Source organism: Peromyscus leucopus, chromosome 9 (genome assembly GCF_004664715.2).
Source record: "Peromyscus leucopus breed LL Stock chromosome 9, UCI_PerLeu_2.1, whole genome shotgun sequence".
NCBI lineage: Eukaryota > Metazoa > Chordata > Mammalia > Rodentia > Cricetidae > Peromyscus > Peromyscus leucopus.
The window spans coordinates 24,274,671-24,294,406 of NC_051070.1; the positions used below are offsets into that span (position 1 = coordinate 24,274,671).

The 19,736-nt window shown below is 39.1% G+C and overlaps 1 protein-coding gene across 5 annotated transcripts in view; it reads left to right on the forward strand.

Moving 5' to 3' along the window:
* The window catches only part of Klf12 (Kruppel like factor 12), a 444,681-nt gene that overhangs the window by 269,696 nt on the left and 155,249 nt on the right, over positions 1-19,736 (forward strand). For all 5 annotated transcript variants that reach the window (XM_028877155.2, XM_028877156.2, XM_037208354.1 and 2 more), the window contains one exon: positions 4,995-5,541. In XM_028877155.2, coding sequence (XP_028732988.1) covers positions 4,995-5,541 — 547 coding nt within the window. The remainder of the gene's footprint in view (positions 1-4,994; positions 5,542-19,736) is intronic.

The window sequence follows — 19,736 nt, forward strand, 5'->3', positions numbered from 1 at the left end:
ACAGCCTTAACTACTGAGTCATCTCTCCAGCCACATGTCTAAGGGTTGAGACACATCGTGAACTTCATAGAAACTAAATTCCTGCTGTGAGAGAAGAAGCAGCCATGCTCTTTGCAGTTGTTCATATTGTAGCATTGAGGAATCAATCAGATAAAATGTGTTCTAGCAGCTATGACACAGCTTTCTTATGGATCAATCTGACTAATCAAAAAAAGATGAAATATTCAGGATATTTTTGACCATATGACGTCCCAAGGACAGCTTATTCTGTTTTGTAGTGTGTTTCTCCTTGCTTTGCAAGGCCTGTACCTTTTCAGTGAGCCCTTTTGTAATCTTGCACTGGAATAGGTTGAATCACTCAGGTCTGAGATACTTGTCACAATATGTTGGCTTCGTTTGCAGTTTTTACCTCCAAGAAGAAAAAAATTGATCAGTTGAGTCTCTTTTTCCTGTTACAAGAGCTTGATGCCATCAGTTCCTTCTTCATAGCAATTTTACAAATTTCTTATCTGAAATCCTAAAATTTAGGGAATTCAACATGACACTACTGATAAAAAGTAAACTGGGTTACGCCATGAATTCAAATCTTTGGACTTCTTTTCCAAGTCTCACTTTGTTTTTGTACTATTTCAGAACAACCTACAAAAGATTTGTTTCCTAGGTAGCAGACATGTTAGGTAAATCATTTTGTAACATTTCCTAAAAGTTGGTTGGAAATTATTGCTCAAAATTTTTGTAAAAGTGACGTAAAACATAATTTATTTTAGTGATAGCTAGATAGCTGTCATTGTACTATGTATATGTAACACATTCCTGAAACTTTCCAGTCCCAATAAAGGTATAGCAACAGGCACCATATACATCTTGAATAGCATATCATAGCCTTTTGTTCAAATCCTCAACCAGAAGACTCCTCAGGGGTTTCCAAAGAGAGGGTGGTGTCCACACGTAGTTGTTTCTTTTAAGATTGGCAGGTGATCAAAATACTTGATCTCAATCAAAGATACCATTCGTCCCATGGCAGACCAGAATAAGATCCAGATGTTGATAATATCTGGCTATGTGAAGCATCTCTAGGACCCTCCAAGGGGGAAAAACATAGAGGGGCTGGGGGCTCCTCTGTACACTCCTTCAACAAAATGCCTAAAGCTGAAGTTTCATTTTAAACTATTTATTCAGGGAGAAGGCTATTGATTAGCAAGATCAACTGCTCCTGCAGACACTTAAGTGAGCATGTCACTATCATGCTGTGTGTAACATTTTATCACGTGGATCCTTAAGTGTAAAACCAATTTTATGACATGAGGAGAAAGTAATAATGCAATAGGTGCTCCTGCTTGTAATTTGGCTTGCATGCAAATTTTCTAGGGTATGTGAAGTATATTGTTAGATTTATCTTGCTGGACTTCTTATATATTTACACTATTATTTCCTAAAACATTATTAAAAAGATGAAATTTTATGGTGGACCCTTCCAAGAGGTATTATATACCTTTCCAGAAACTGAAATTACATTCCTCTTTGACAAAAATCCAGCTTTATTCCCATACATTCCCAGTGGCATTAGGAAGCTGGTTGTTTTTGTTTGCCAGTGAGAATGTAGTAAGAGTTCCATCTTTCATACCAAGGGAATCCACAGTGGAATTCAGCTTATATGACAGTGTCCCAAGCCAAAATCTTTGTGTATTGGAAGACCACGAAACAACTTAGTCGGTACTGCTATAGATGTTCATGGGTGTGTCAAGAAATGAGCAGTTGCTGGAGAAGTGAAATTGTGCCATGCAATTCTTCCTTTGCTCTTTTCACAGAAGCATCTCCTGCAGAGCTTCCGATCTTTGTTTATTTCTGCTGCCTCCTGGGTGTGCCTTCCCCTTCCAGGCCTGCCCCGCTCCCATCCTTCATGGGATCCTCAGCTTCTTCAGCACTTTTTCCCCTCTTGGCAGCCAGCTGTGTTCCCAGAATCTCACTCCAGCTTCCCACTTAGGGATCCAAACCTCAGAATGAATGCGTTTCGATTTCCCACTTTCGGAAAGCAAAGAAATGAATTCCTAATGGTGATTCCAGGGTTGAGCCTTGGAGGTCGTCCCCATTTCTTAAAACGAGGAGGGTGAGATGTCATAGCTATTTAGAGGCCTTGTCTTGTAACATCACTGACTTTACAAACAGGTGTGTACTGCCCAAAGCTGGAGGTTTGAACAGCTTACTTGCCACACTGTGTGTCTCAAGGGATTAGTAATGGTTTGGGGATGCCCTGTCGACACTGAAAGCAGATGAAGGGCACAATAAAGATTTTATTGTCTTGATACTGATTGAGCATAATTATTTAACATACTGGCTTCATTTTAACTGTATATTAGAGAAAAAGGTACCATGTATCTCTGTGATATTTGTGGTTATAAATTTATGCATCATTTCCCAACGCCTCTAGTGCTTGATCCAGAGGTTCAGAGCATAGAAGAAAGCTGTGATTTTCAGGCATCTGGGAGGAGTTAGGAGTTCTCTATGTTTTGTCTATAACAGTCTAGTCTATCCAGTGGGACAGAGAGGGAGCCATTATCTGATGCTATACCGTGGTCATGAAAGAAGTATTGTCCTCAGTTGGGGATTAGATAGTGCCATGCAAATGGTGGAATCCTTGGTCACAATACAGAGCAGTTGGGATACCTCAAAGCACAGTGATACCTGGTGCCTTGGAAGTCACCTCTTTCCATAAACTCTGTATGCCCCAGTTTCCTTGTCATTATCTGCCCATGCACTATTTCATTTCCGTTTGGAACTGCTTCTACAGGGATGAAATACTCTTCAACCCTCTGTTTGTAAAGGTCTGTTCCTACATAAGGTAGAAATAACCATTGTTTCCAAATTAAGAGTCTCTAGTTTGTCTAATGCATAACCAATCAAGAGTATATGTACTCAAAGAGATTGGTACTGTTTAATAATACATTGAATGATTTAAATTTTGGATTATGAACCAGTTACTATCTGTCAGGAAAGCATATCAAGGACTTTCTGTATATGAATAAACTGATAAGAAATAACTCACATTATCCTACAAAAACAAAACTTTAATGATGATGCAAAGAATAAACCAACATCCTGCTCTAATAGGAGGTGTGATAATGTCTACAAATTTGCACAAAAGTATTGCAATTTATAGTGTTTTACTGTTTATTTGTTTGTTTCTTAATGCATTTGGAATGGTTTATAAAATTGTTTCTCTGCTTTAGTACCTAGAGTGCAAATCCCAGTTAGAATTCCATACAGGAAGCATTATAGATCACTCAGCTTTTGTATTTCTAGTTCATATGCTTTTGCAGGCAACCCTTTTAGCCAAGAAGAGGTAAAAGGCATTAAAACATCAACCCATTTTTCCTTTCATTTGTTCTGGTACCACTGTTGATATGTTTTTCTTTCTTTTTGCATTGTGACTGAATAAAACGCCCTCACACTCCTGCCTTTGTGTGCTTTGAACAGAACTATAATTTATATTCTATAATGAAAGTTGTTAAGAACAATTTAAAAAAACATTGAAATGCATTTTCATGTTTTCAAGAGAATAAAAATGAAAAACTTTCATGAAATAAAGATGTAAAGCCGGGCGGTGGTGGCGCACGCCTTTAATCCCAGCACTCGGGAGGCAGAGCCAGGCGGATCTCTGTGAGTTCGAGGCCAGCCTGGGCTACCAAGTGAGCTCCAGGAAAGGCGCAAAGCTACACAGAGAAACCCTGTCTCGAAAAAAAACCAAAAAAAAAAAAAAAAAAAAAAAAAAAAAGATGTAAATGACGGATGTAACATAACTGTTGTTCTGATACCATGAGATAGCTGAAAATAACAATTTGGGGGTTTCATCTAATAGAATAATACTAACGTGAGTGTTGATTTGGTTACATTAGACGTAACCAAATAATCTGCTGTGGCCTGCTTCTCTCTGTCAAGGCTCTACTCACACACTCCAATAGAACATGGACCCTTTGGCCCTGGGAGTGTGCATTTCATATATACTTGCTCAACTTAGGAATTAATAGATGTGGACTCGTGCCCATTAATACTGTGTTGAGAATATTAGTGTGTTAAACTGTAGGGAGTTTATAATTAAATTTTTCTCATTAAAACTTATAAAAATACAAATGAACCTAAATAAAAATCACCATTTTAAATCAAACAAAATGTGAGTAAACAACTTAAAAATTTCTTGTGTAGGATTTTCTGAAAACTTTCCTCAGGTTTCAGTGTCATAATTGTATGCAATATCTTAAGAGGGAAAAAACGCCACTGAGGGTTAGAATTCAACCATTTCAAATGATTCAACTTTGGTAACTTGACAACCCATGCTGGGAGACTAGAGAACTCCGTGTGCCTTCTCTGAATGAGCATGTCCGGGTAGCTGACCACAAATACAGAAAGGTCACAGCGAGTTTCCCAAGATTGCTGCTGGATGGGATTTTGTCTCTCAATCAGGATCATGTTGCACAAGGGTCAAATCATTCATGACATTGCGCAACTCCAGAGCCGGGGACAATGCTTCAGTTCATCTCGTGAAAACGCTCCTTCCTTCTTCAGAAGACACTCACCCAGACTCCCAGTGCAGCGGGACTCAGAAGAGCAAAGGGATGTTTTAACTAGATCAGTCTTGGTTACACAATTCTGAGATGAAGCTTGACACCCCGAGCTTGTCTTTAGAAAATTCCACATGAGTTTACTGATCATTTTGAAATTCCTGTGACCTCTTGTGTACACAGTGGGTGTAGCTTAAGGAGTTGTGTGTTTGTCCTCCCAATGGAATGGAAATGTCCTCATGCTGAAAGACTTTCTTAGTCTCTGTGGTGCTTTTCACATCATTGTGATTTAAAGAAAAAAAATTTTGAATATTTGGGTGAATAAACTAAGGCCCCACTGAAATAGGGAAAAATTTAATATGCTTTCAAGTAAGAAATCATGCATCTATTGAAATATATCATTAATAATGATAAATCTATTCCATTTTCTCCCTGCAGTCTCCAAACGTCCACAACTACCCCGATATGGAAGCTGTTCCCCTGTTGCTAAATAATGTGAAAGGGGAGCCCCCAGAGGACTCATTGCCTGTAGATCACTTCCAGACACAAACTGAGCCAGTGGACTTGTCAATCAACAAAGCCAGGACCTCCCCTACCGCAGTTTCATCCTCCCCAGTCTCCATGACAGCGTCTGCCTCCTCACCTTCTTCAACTTCAACCTCCTCCTCATCTTCTAGTCGTCCAGCCTCATCCCCCACTGTTATAACATCAGTATCTTCAGCATCGTCTTCGTCAACAGTGTTATCTCCAGGACCCCTTGTTGCCTCTGCATCTGGTGTGGGCGGCCAGCAGTTTTTGCACATCATTCATCCTGTCCCACCTTCCAGTCCCATGAACTTACAGTCTAACAAACTCAGTCATGTTCATCGAATCCCTGTGGTGGTACAGTCAGTGCCGGTTGTCTACACAGCTGTACGGTCACCTGGAAATGTGAACAACACTATCGTTGTGCCGCTCCTGGAGGATGGGAGAAGCCATGGCAAAGGTAAGAGACACAAAGTCTCATTGGGTTTTCATACTAGAGAAAACCATGTGTTTTTCTGTTGTCTTTCTTTCTTTTTTTTTTTCATTGACTGGAACCTGGATTGTGTGTAGAAACTGTGTAGAACCACAAAGACCATCTGATTGGCCACACTGAGTAGAAACCTGCTTAGGAGCAGTTACATATGTATGGGCAATTCCCTTAGCTGAACTCAGTCTATATACTTATTTATCGAGTCATTTCATGTGAGAGTTTTGATATCTTAAAATTTACAAAATAATGCTTTCCTTAAATGGTAAAATAGGAGGGGCAGCCTGTGCACAGTAGAATTATGTATGAAATGAAAGTTCAGAAATCTTTTATGGACCTTGGTAAATAAGGATTTCTTTTGTAGTTGTTCAGACTTGAACTTTTTAGATGACAGTAATATAAAATGCCATGAAGATGAATTGCCTGAGATCTAGACACTTATTTTTGAGTTCCTTTTAAGTTAGATTGATATCAGAATGATTAAGCCAGGCATGGTGGAACGTCCCTTTAATCACAGCACTTGGAGGCAGAGGCAGGTGGACCTCTAAGAGTTCAAGGCCAGCCTGACATATAGAGATGTCCAGGTCACCCAATGTTATATAATGAGAGCCTGTCTTTATTTACTATTCTGTTCATGGTGAAGACACATCATGACCAAGGCAATTTATAAAGGAAGACATTTAATTGAAGACTGGCTCACAGTGGGTTAGTCCATGAACATAACAGCAGGAAGCATGCAACAGCATGGCACTTGAGCAGTAGCTGAGAGCTTTATATCCTTATCCACAGGCAGCAGAGAGAGAGAGACAGGGACTAGCATGGACTTTTGAAATCTCAAAGTCCATTCCCAGCAACACACCCTCTCCAGCAAGAGCACACCTCCTGCCACAAGGCCACACCTCCTAATCCTTCTAATCCTGCTCAAACGACTCCATTCCCTGGTGACTAAGCATTCAAGTATATGAGCCTATGGGGGCCATTCTCTTTCAGACCGCCACAACCTGTAAAAAATACGTTTATTTGTAAAATTTCATATAGATTGGTTTTTTTTTTAATCATCTGCTAATTCAGTTACTATGGTTTTTAAATAACAAGGTGAGTTAGAATGGAAATGTTTCAAAATACATTATTAAGGTCTCATTTTTCAGGGGGGGGGGGGAGAAGATACCTTGTCACATGCCCATGTGATAATATTTAGTTACTTCATTAGTTGTGGTAGCTGTGCATCCATATATGGAGTTACACTCTACTTGTAAGCTATTGCTTTATGCAGAGATTTAATAGAAGAATTGTAAATCCCATATCTTTATTCTCTCCTACATACAAATCTAAGCACTAAGCCCCTTCTCTGCAAATATGAAATCTCATAGTATTGACTCACTCCCTATGAAACAGAGTGCATATTTGTGTATTCAGATGGCAAACACAGTTCTAGGATCAGACTTTCCCAATATTGCTTTTTGCTCTGACACTGTGTTACTACTGAGGCCCATGATTAAAACATGATCGATGAATGCATAAACCACTGTCTTCTCATAAAATGCTAGGAAACATGGTTGTTTTGCTTCTGGTAAAAGGTAGGACTCAATATTGAGAAATGATATATGATTGAAAACTTGGCAGAATGTTTATAAACATCCATACAGAGCTGTGTGTTCACCACTGGAAGTTATTATTTTATCAATATTAAATTTCTTCATAGCACTCAAATAAGTTTCACTTGTCCTGTTTTAACAAAGTTAAAAATCTCCTGATTCAGGAATTTCAGTTTGCAAGTTTGAGAAGTAGGCATTCCTGCTTTATCTAACAATCTCAGCTGCCAAGGCCCGAGTGGCTTGGGTTCTAGCCACCCCCCCCCCAGGGGTGTGGAAGGAATGAAGAAAAGACACACACACAGGCACACACAGCAAAGCTGGGATCAGGGCGGGCTTTCATACCACTGCCAACCTGGACCTCAGCATGTTTATTAGGTATAGTCCAGGGGCTCAGTAGACTCCGTAGTCTCTGTAAGTGGGTAGGCTCAGTCTGTGGACATCCGGGAGGAGGAAGCCACAGCTGCTAATCTGTACACACTGATCAATTTTTCATAAACACTCATACTCAGACTCCCCGAGGAAAGCTTTGCCATTCATCTTGAGCCAAGCCCATACGGGTAACAGCTTAGCCAATTTCCCATGAGTTGATTGCTCTCAGAGTCTGTAACATGGATGCATCCATGTTAAAGTATACAGTCACTCACTCAGGGGCTTTCTCCGTTCCACACACGATGTATCATCTGCTATCATGGGACAGGAAACGGGTCTCAGCAATGCTCTGAACTGAAAAAGTGGAGGAAAAGAGGGATGAAGGTGCTTTGGAATGGATTATTTTCTTCTGCACCCTTTTGGTATTGCTCATATCTCTGAGTAAAATGAACAAGTCTCTGAATAATAATTAACCTAACTGGGTGATAAATCAGATATTTGTTTTACTTATTCTCTAAACATATAGTTTTAAATTTTTAAGAATTAGCATTTAACAGGTAGTGAAGCACATCATTATGTATGTTGTATAATCCTCTATATGTGTCTATGTGTTCATGGTAGACTCCAGTGTCTCTGAAGTGTTATAATCCTATATTTGTCCATGTTAGGGTCCAGTCATTCTGCAGTGCCACTTAATGCAAATATCACTTTCTTTGTGAGCTTTTTATACAATTTGGACTCACCAATAAAGAGCAAAAGAGATACCTTTTATTTGTCATCATCATTTTATAGAATAGGCTTTTGGTAATTAGGAGATATAACATATAAAATGTATATATATGGCTTAAATTTAATTTTCTGGAAAATGTATATTGCAGGAGCCTGTAAAGACTCATGCTTTCATTTGTTCTCTGTGTGTTTTATTAGTTTCATGTGGTATGTCTTATTTGGTAATTTTTATGTCATGAATAAAAATGTACTTAATCATAAGCCCAGTTAACCATTCTATGGATTATAAGATAACAGATATACGAGGCAAAAATGCTGCTTTTCTCAATTAGAGCTGTACAAAACTATTGCCTTAATTCTCACTTTTATCAGTGAAAAAATGGGGCTAGTAGCATGAACTTTGTTACGATTTCATAGAAGAACATAGTACAGAGTCCTAGTATTGACCAAGTATCAGTCAACATTTGCATTTTATCATTATTACTTTTCTCCTTATTATTACAAGCAACAATCAACACTTCCTTTTCTTCTTCTCATAAAACAGTTAATGATGATGGTGGTATCCAAGACAGAAGTTGTTCAATTAGAAATGAACCCCAAGAAGTTGGTTGGGTACCACTTCTCAAAGTTGCTGACACAGCAAGGATGAGGGATGAGAGATTAGTATGAGAAATTGTCTGGAAACATCTCATTTTTAAATTTTATTACTTCGTATTAAGTTTTTATAATCACCATATTCTACAAATATTGCTATAGCATTTTATAACCTTTTATTGTTTAACTGATTAACTAGAGGACAGTAAAAGTGTCTGGTGGAAAGGTTTGCCTACCTCACAGAATGAGGAGAGGAAAGGGCATTTGGGTAATCCTTCAAACCTTTATTTTATACATATGCAGCTGGGTACTGAAATGGCTAAATAATAAAGGGAGTTCCTGTTTACCTTCCCACTTAGGGCTTCTATACTTGGTATAGAAGCAAAAAAAAAAAAATACAAAATATACATGCAAAAAAAAAATACCCTAAGGAACTTGATTTTCCAAAATGCTAATATGAAAGGTATAAAATTTCACTCATATAAATTAGGTGAGTTTACTGGATAATTACTTTTGAGATTGGTATAACATATATGCTCTGTGACAGAGAAGTAGAGCCTACACATCATGTGACACAAAGGACTGTGAATATACATGTCCATATCGAAACTCATGTATCATGTGGCTTGAGCCATGTGTTCATCTGAGTGTTTACTAAGCATCTCTCAGCTCAGCAGTAGCCTTTATTGCCACTGAGGATACAATGATAAACAGAGCTGGTACTGTTTCTCTTTCACACTGCTTCTTGCTCTATCCACCCTGAAGCTCATGGACCACATGTAGCTGAGGGTAGCTAGGGATGCACCCCAGTACAAAATTGGAAGCATACTCAAAATGTTGAGATGTTGTTTACAATTTCTTTGAAACTGAATTGTGTATCCTTGAGCATGAATTTTGTAGAAGACAACATCACATTGCAGTGTCAAAAGGCTGGATATATCTGCAAGTCTGATGGATAATATCAAGTTAAAGAAATCTTAGAAATAAATACTCATTCTTCTGGTTACAACTGAACAAACATTTGCATAAGCCAAGGACTTGTCCAGTAAGAAGATAATTAGAATTATAAATAAATAAAATTGTATTTGACAACAAGTATTGGCACAGAGCACAGTTCTTTACGGAAAGAAGAAATGTCTTGACTGTGATTCTCCATAAAAGGATAGAAGTTATGGTTTGAGGAAAGGATGAGATAAAATTCCTACCAAGAATGCCTGGATAACAGCAAAGGGATATGAAAATGTTTTCTGTTGAAGCCAGAGCTTCAAGTAGAGCATCAAAGAAGAAAGGCTATTGGCCTAGAGGAATGAAAGGTGGTAGGTAGGCATCAGAGTGGGACAGGGATGGAATGTGAAATAGGAAGCAAGCTGGGAAAATGTTCTGAGAGGTACAGGAAATAGACATACTTCAGAATAGAGCTGTGAGAGCAAGGATTGAGAGGTCTACTAAGGACAAGCTGTATGTACCCTCCCATGGGAGGCTGAAGGATCCACAACTAATCCACGTAGAAGAGTGTTTTGTTACTGTGGAAGCTACAACCTTCAAGTGGTTGTCTTATCTCTAAATAAATAACTCTAGGAATTTCTGTCGAGCCTATGAAAAGTTGTGACATATTTACCATGGAATTTTCATCATTCTGTTTTGCTTTGTTGTAGCTACTTAGTAGTAGAACACCACATAGCATCAGAGTAAATCAGAGGCAAGGTTGTGCTTGGTTCAATTAGTAGCTTGATGGAAAAGTTATGAATGAGAGGGAAAGCAGAATTCTCCTCCCTTCTGCTACATAATGTGCATTTCCTATATGCCAAACACAGTGCTGAGAACTGCAGTTCGAAGATGCGCAAGGCCCTGCTGCCATGAACATTACATTTCAATAGGAAGGGTGATGAGCATGTGCCAGGCATTGTAGGTGCTACAGAGACACAAAAGGATGTGACGAAGTTAGCAAGAGAAGGGCTCGCTATTAGGGGTAATCGAGGAAGCCCATTGAGAAATCATCTGCTCACATAATATCTGCAAAAGACAATTCCCAAAAGATCTGAAGTCTCAGCTGAGTACCACCTGTGTGATGAGGGACAGAGAAGACTGTTTCCTGGAGTGCACAAGCAGTGGAAAATGTTAGAGATAAGCACTGAAGACACATCAGGGCCAGAACAGGGGGAGTTAGAACCTTAAATCCCAAGGTGGCTTTTGTTCTAGATGTAATGAAAAGCCACTAGAATTGGACATGTGTGCAGAAGTAAGTCGTGATCTTCACTGTTTTGCAAGACTCATGGAGACTCTGCGTACAGTAGAGAAAATGGGGCAGGAGTGAAAATGGGGTGCTGGCTCAGGACTACTGCCATATGGATTGGAATTGGATATGAAGAAAGATGGGAAGTAGGGGTATCCTCTAAGCTTGTGGCTGAACTATTGAGTAAATGATGCTGATCTTTCCTAAGATAGGAGGAATATGAATGTGACAGAAATTCCTTTGGAGTGTGCTCTATTCAGCATAACATGCCTGCTCTACCTTTGACTAGAACACTTGAAATGGTAGTTGGACAAATGAGCCTGGGGTTCTGAAGGAGGAGGCAGAACCATTGGAAATGGAAATGCATTGGAATCCATTAGAGTACAGGAGATATCTGTTGCTTAATAATGACTGCCATGAATCGTCTGGGATGAGAGCCAAAACAGGACAGGCATGTATCCAAACTTTTACTTTTTGCATATGCTTGTGTGTGTGTGTGTGTGTGTGTGTGTGTGTGTGTGTGTGTGTGTGTGTTATGAGTGCCTACATGTGGTGTGCATGCATGTGAGCGTAGAGTCCCAAAGTTGATATCAAATGTCTTCCTTGATCACTCTTCACTCTATTTATTGAGGTAGGGTCTCTCACTGAACCCAGAGCTAACAGACTCTAGCTAGTCTAAATTGCCAGGTTGCACCAGGTGCCCCCTGTCTCTGCCTCTCAGCCAAGACTATAATTGGCTTTTATGTGGATGGGTTCTGGGGATCCAACCTCTGCTCTTCACACTTCCATGACAAGTGCTTTTCAACTGAGCCATCTTGCAGTCCTTATCTAGCCTTTTCACATTGAGATATGACATTGTAATCTACAAATATGTTGGACCACATACATAACTACCCTGGGCTGCAAATTGGACACACTTCAGAGGTTAGGAAGAGACACCTGAGAAGTCAAGAAGGGAAAAGAGACCCAGCAATGCCAATCTGCTGGAGAGCTTTGTGGGAAAAGGTGAGGACATCGAGGACAATGTGAAAAAGAGGGTGTTTCACAGATGGACTTTCCCCTCACTAGTAATACTGTCCAGGGCCTGAGAGGAAAGCTGAGAGCTGTGGGTTAGAAGGGGGTGAGTTCCTTCCTGATGATGAGCAGCATGTCCATGAAGTGAGAAGACGAAGGACTGAAATAGGTTCTTGTTCAGAAGAGAAGTGAGGGAAGTGAGATTCAATCAGTGGAATGATTTTGTGAAGAGCTGTAGAGATGGGCAATGATACTTGGGGAGGCATTCCTACTCTCCATGAAGAGACTTATAAGGCAGGCACAGAATAGTGTATCTGCGTGCTCTCAAGAATAATCCAGTAGAGAGTTTGAAACAGATAATTGTGGTTAATTCTGTGGAAGGGAGAATTGTAAGAACGAAATCTTTAGTTGCATGTGAGGGCTTGTATTATTTTGTGGAGTAACCCATATTTTATAGTAATTAATTTATATCCTAGCATTGATTTGTTGTATTGACAAAACTGTTAGGACGAAGATGCATAATGAAAAATGAGAGGAAATGTAAAAGCAGATAATAATGATCTATGATGGACAAGGAAAAACATAACAATAAAAGTTAAGTAAAATACAGATTCCACTAATAATTATAATTGTAAAAAAGACCCAAAACAATGACCTGGGATTATTAATGAAAGCAAATGAAAGTTAAATAAACTTTTTATTTGGGTTCTATTGATAATTATAAAAATGATACTAAAACTAATATAGAGATCAAATGCTTTCACAACTACCTTTTTGTAGTACACACAGTAGTTCAAAGTAGGCAATAAACGCCAAATAACCTATTCTAATTTACAAAAGGCATTTTCAATATTTTAATATTAATAGGTAACTACATTTTAGAATTCAAGATAATTAAAGGAAAATGCCATGACCAGTTTCAGAAAATCCAGATTTTCTCCAATATCCAATATCTGATTCGGTCCTTTCTCCTTCTTGTGAGAGGAGCAGGTGACCTTAATGCTCAAGAATAAGAGAAGGGTGTGATCAGCCAACGACTTTGAAGGTGACCAGACTGAAGAGGCCCAGTGCAGCTAGGGGACGGGACTGGGTATGTTTCTGTGTGGCAGTTAGATGATTTCCTTCCCTAATTGCTTTCTCCTCGTCTTTATTATCTTACGTAGATTGCCAGATATTTCTGTGTGTCCCTCCCATTAACTTCTCCTCAGCCCCGCCCAGCGGGAAGAAGCCTGGGTGACAATGAGAAGTCGGTCACAGAGAGGGAAGGAGCCCAGCTCTATTTTCCTGTAGCCCATTCAAAACCAGCACCAGAATCTACCGGGATTACACAAAATTTTTTACTCCATTAAGATTTATTGTTGAAATAGTGTGATATTTGGACACATAACTTACTGTGTCCCATAAGTACATTATGTATGATTTAAAACACATGATCAGATGCTTGAGAATAAAATATATTTTTCTGAAAGAGATGACTAGAGCAAGTCGATTCTGCCATTAAGAAACTATGCCAGTTTGGAGGTGCATTTTCTTTGGTCATTCTACTTAGATGTTGACACACTGAAGAAACCCCCTCCCCCGAAAACACTACTTATGTTCATAGAATCCATTCAGCGCTTTCAGAGGGTTGTGGCCACAGGCAAATTTGTGATACTTACCCTCACCCCCATTTTCTTCCTGCAGGCTGTTGCTTTTCTCAGCAACCTGCAGGAAGAAGCCACACATTTATTTTTAGTCTTCTGCCATTTATACGTGTGAAAGGAAATCTGGCCACCCAAGTGATGGCCGTGAAGCTTGTTGGAAGAGCTGACCCTAGCTCCCAGCACACTGAGTCCTCCCCATTTCACAGTTCCTGGTTTCGTCACATCGTTTCTCTGCTGTCAGCCAGCCACCTGTTGACAGGGATCCCTTGTTTTAGGTCATAGTTCTTGTCCTACACTTTGCTTCTGCTCTCCACCTTGCACACGACTGTCATCTTTTAGTTCACCGTTCAGTGGCATCCTGGTGTCATCTGTCCATAGGACCAGAATAGTCGCAGGCAGCTGACTTGTGCCTGTGTGTACAGTTGGCTTCTGAGTGACTGCTGCTCCCTCCTCATCTGGTAAATGTCTTCTACTTACTCTATTTATATACAGTAGCTAATAGGTATAGACTTACAAAATGCAGACTTAGACCTTACATGTGAACGGTGAACTAGATTTTTGTGAATAAACAGAGTCGTCCTGTCCCTTAACTTATGTTTTAATGTTCTTTCTTGGGAAATGTGACCGGAGTCTTGCTGTCCTTGGGTTTATTATTCTTAAACAGAGACTTTGATGAGACTGGAGTGTTTCACTGTCACCAGTGTCAAACAAAGGCCAGAACTTATAAAATAGTGAGAGGACAGCAGCGAGTCTGTGGTCATGAAAAATTTAACTAGGAGTTCAGAATGCTTTATTCTCTTGGGATAAGTTGGTGATTTATTGCTCTTTTGAAACCTGAGTTTAAATGCTGAATTGAAACTTAACTATTTTTTTAACTTCTGGGTATGCACATAAGGTTGAATAGATTCCACCAAAAGCTTGGCATCTTGTGCTCCTGTTTATCTGAATCCTCTCCAATCTGTCAGTCCCACAGCTTCGTCTTGCACAGGCTGGCTTAGTTCTCAGAGTCAGTGATGATATGTGGCTCAGAAAGGCTACATACGCTGTCTGTATCACTTCTAGAGATTAGCAGAAAAGATAAACCTGTGGGTGAGCTCTGCACACATGGAATAGTGCCCGCAAATGACTGCAACTGGCCTCCCAGTTTTCTGAGTGAAGCCACCAATACAAATACAAAACAAAGACAGGATGGAGAGGAACTAGTAGTTCCTTGGGTGGTCAGCTTGAAGAGGTGGATGTTACCTAAAGGACCGAGGATGGAGACAAATGTATTTGTTAGGTAGGGTAGCTCATGCTGGAGGCTGACAAAATAGGCTTTCGATTCATTCTGTTATAGCGTGTTATTAAGAGCTATTGAATAAAATAGCCTCCCATGCTATATTCATTTGCCCAGAACAAGTTTCTCTCATGAAAAAAGTGTTCTAATTCATGTTTCAATAGATTCCTGCCTAGAATGTCACATTCTACTAATATAGTATTCCAACGGAATCCTCATTGCTCTCTCACCTGAGTTTTCCCTGACATTTAGAATACAGAATATTAGACACTCAATTTATATAAGATAATATTCCTAAATATAATCTTCTGATTTCGCATAGTCCAGTGAATGCTATATACTAGAAGAATTCTATTTCTACATCAGATGGCATTGTTTATAGAACTATTTTGATATTTGGACATTTCCACTCATTACAAGAAATATGTATTTGTTATGTGCCAAATAGACAAATGTTTAGCAAACAGTTGACTCAATGACATTTAATGCCTTGCAGGAACAAACCTGAGCAGGGAGACTATACTACCCAAGAGGTGAACTTGCTCTGAGAATCACCACAAGCAATGCTTTAAATTGGCTTGTTAATAATTTACAGCTTGCTGGTGGTCCTTTGTGCTCCTCGCCTTTTCTGGTTCCCTTAGTAATTCTCTTTCTATTCAAAGCTATTATTTAATATTCTGTTAATATTTTCTAAGCTCTTTTATTATGTTTCCTATTCTTAAAGGAGAATTGATGAAGTGATATATTAATTGTATTCTTTAGAGAAACTATAGTTGATACCAGTCTATCTATGAGTGAAAGGCATGCTAGCCATTTACTAAGCAAAGATCACATCCTTCATTCTTTCCCCAGCCACCATTGTTAGGGATGAATGTTGCTTTGATCATTGGCCAATTACGATTTTTATAATTAGATGGCTTCACCATCTTTTGTTCACCTAAATATTGACTTATGTATTCAACAAATGTTTTATGTACCACTTGTATGGTACCAGCGTCCTTCACTACTACCAAGGAAAGTTCATTTAAAAAGAAACAAACTTCTAAAATGACGGTTGCAGTTTATATTCTACTGAAACACTGTTGTTCACATTGTTAGCATTTCCTGTTGGGGAAACTTGAAATAAACTGAAAACTAGAAGTTTATAAAGTAAAATAGAATGGAATGGATTAAAAAAAATCAATCTGAGGATATCTCCCGAATAAATATTAATTCATGAAATGTGTCAATTAACCTACTTACTTGTGTGTGTATGTGTGTGTATGTGTGTGTGTGTGTGTGTGTGTGTGTGTGTGTGTGTGTGTGTGTGTGTATCTGTGTGCTGAGTCTGGCTGAAGTGAGGATGGCGGTAGATGTGTCCTGTCCTTGCTGGAACATATGTATCTTACCAGTACCAGTGTTTGAAAGAGACTCCTTGGGGATTTTTCTCTGTTTTCTCTTTCTCTAAGCTCTCTTTACCTTCCTCCATCCTTCACCATTCTATCCATTTGGGACTGGGACAGGGTCTCATGTAACCTAGACTGAGGACTGGCCACAAACTCTTCATGTAACAGAGGCAGTCCCTGAACAACTAATCCCCCTGTTTCCACCTCCTGAGTACTGAGATTACAAGCCTGTCTCATTATTCCTGGCTACCATACTTTTTTTTCTCCCTGTGGTTCAATTTCTCTTTCCCTTGCATATCTCACCAAATCTGCCCCAGAAGTCTTACTGAATTGAGACTTACCTTTAATAACAGAGTCTTTGTGCTGCCATCTAGTGGTAAAATCTTAGAAAAACGTATGCAGAAAGAGTCAAGGGTACTATATAACTCAAGATACTTTTCCTGCCCAGGATGGTGCCTGGATTTTGCCAGCTACTTCAGAGCCATAGGAAAGTGCAACAAGTCCCTTCTAAGTAAATCTTCTTAGTTTGATGGCGCCTGTCTGTAATACTAGAAATGAAACTTAGGGCAGCAGAGGCAGGAGTCAAAGGTCATCTTTAGTTACATAAGAAGTTAGAAACCAATCTAAGCTGCATGAAACCCTGTCTCAATCCACCCCTCCCTGAATAAAAATGAAAAGAAAAGAAAAACTCAAACTTGAACTTGAATACATATACATATATCTTATTTTTAGAGTTCTAGTATATGAGTGCCCTTATTTAATTTGGTTCAGAAAGAAAAAGTGTGGCTTCTGCACACTCACCCCATATTCCTATCTTAGACACTGTTCTTTGCTTAGTAAAGTTAAAATACTCTGTTTTATCTCTGTACATTAGAAACCTATACCTTCTATTTTTCACTACAATAAAGCACAGGTATGCCAACTTGTATGCTATTAGCATGTTTCACAGAGATCTAAACCCATTGGGCTCCTAGGAAGTCATCATCATGGAGAAAATAAGGAAAAACAAAGCATTACATCTTTAGGAAGACAGGGGGTAAGCTTGACACACCCAAGAAAAATAAGGTTATCTCTCAAAACGCATCAGAGAAACTTTTTGACAGCTCAGGACTGTAATTTACTAGAAACTGGATGGAAGTTTAATGGAACCCTATGAAGGACACGTGTTCCCAACTTTTCTAAGGAAAAAAAAAATCTAGTAGTATCATCTCTGGTAACAATACATTTTTCTATTGATAATTATATAGTTGATGAGTTATAATTTGTGATTGCTATAAATCCTCATTCCTATAATATAAGACATTGGGGAGGGGTCACCTAACAAAGTTCTTCCTAGAAAGGTAAGGGTTGTGAAATATCCAAGTTAAGCTGTACTTCTTCCTGTTTCTCCAACGCTGTGGATGATACCAGTAGAAGCTCAGTAGACACTTATAAAAGAGATATGTGAACATCAGAATGAATCAGTCTAACTTGGAGTATTTGGGGTGATAAAGTATGAAAAAATTCTGTGGCCAGCGCTGACCTACAAACTTCAAACTCCAAACCAAAGAGAAATCTTCCTTTGTATGATGAAGTAGAAGGAGTCTCAACATAAATGCCAGCTAGCTTCTTCCAACCCAGTCTGTTAGCCCTCCACCAAAGATACTTCATATTCCCACCATGTGCCATGGCTTTTTGTAATGCTGCATTGCCTTTGTCCGTGAAGAAAGGGTCTTGTGCCAAAGTCTTGGTTCAGTGATGCCTTTTCATGGGGGTGCATACAAAATTGCAAAGCCGCCTCAATTCTTTCTTTCTCTCTCCATAACTTCTTTTCTCTGTATCTCAAGACCTTATACATTGTGTGAGACACAGGAAAAACTTTAAATTATTTGCTAAATACATATCTGCCATCTTCAAGGCTTTTACTGCTTATGCCCATGATCCATTTGGAGTCCTCTGGGTTCTTGAGAATATATTGTTTCTGCACTCTCCTTGAGTTCGTTTCAGTCTATAGTGCCTAGTATTAAGAAAAAATATTTGGTATTATATTGTAGATAATTAATATAATGCAGGCTTTAATGGTTTCTGGAGCTGGACTTCTATGAGTGAGAAATTCTCTAAAGATTTCATAAGAGTCATAACGAAAAGACTGCTCTATGGAAATTATAGTCAGTCCTCGCCTATTCTTTTGCTGAGTAAAATATTTTACCTGTGGACATATGATAAAGAGGTTTTAATTGGACCCATATAATTAATAGAATCAGTGATGTTTCTTATGTAACATATATAATAGTTATGCCAATTTTATTTCCCAGTCAGGGTGAAAGAAATTATGCCTTCTCCTATACTACAGTTAACCACATCAGCATTGTGCTACCATAAAATCTGGAAAGTGTGGAGTATGGATAATCCCACCATAAACTGTAATAAAAATTACCCTTCCAGACTCAATATTCTCTCCATTAAGTTCATAGACACTGTCTCTTTGTACATAAAGTTTTATGAAATAAATCGACCGGTACGCCTGTCTTTACCAGATAGCAAGCTGTTTTGATTTAAAAGCTGATGATGGCACAATCAGTTTTTCCGTGTTTGCAGTGCATGTTAAAAACATAAATTTCCTTTAACAAACCTTAAGTCGAAGGAAATTGCTCCTCTTCCTTGCACCCTGCATTTAAGTATCTCTTTGTGAGAAAGAATCAATGATGTATTTACCATGGCTGGCCCGTTTGTTGCAGCCATAAAAGGGAGATTTGGTTTCCCATTTCAGATCTCTGGCCTTAAAGGTGTATTAAGCAAAAAGAAGCTCAAATCTCAGACAGCTTTGTGGGAATTGTCTTGAACCTTTCTCTGTTTAGAAGGCATTGTCAATTTCTTGATTGCGTTTTTTGTCTTCTTTGGGCTAAATCTAAAGGCTTCCCTAATCATCTCTGCTATGGCCTTTGTCAGAAGTGAATACTTTGAATCAATCCTCTATAAACACAGGGACCTTCTAAACAGAGGAAACCTTCTGGAGCCCTCACTCGTAAATCCTCAAAGAGCGTTACCCTGGAGGAAGTCAGAATCCGCTAATGAAGGCAGAAGAGGTGATGTTGGAGGTGAAAGGTGAAGAAGCATGAAACTCCAGGATCAGAGTAGGAGAACATGTCAGACCAGGAAAAGACTGGATGGGGGATACAAAAGGGAGGCTGTGGCATTTTGTTGTGGTGTCGGTTCTGATGCATTTTCCCATGCACGCGCTGTGTATGGCAGAAAGCACGCATGTGTGATATGTACTGTTCTGTGTCCCCAGGAATAACCTGAGCTCATCACAGCTCCAAAGGCTTTTAACTCATACATTCGATTTACTTC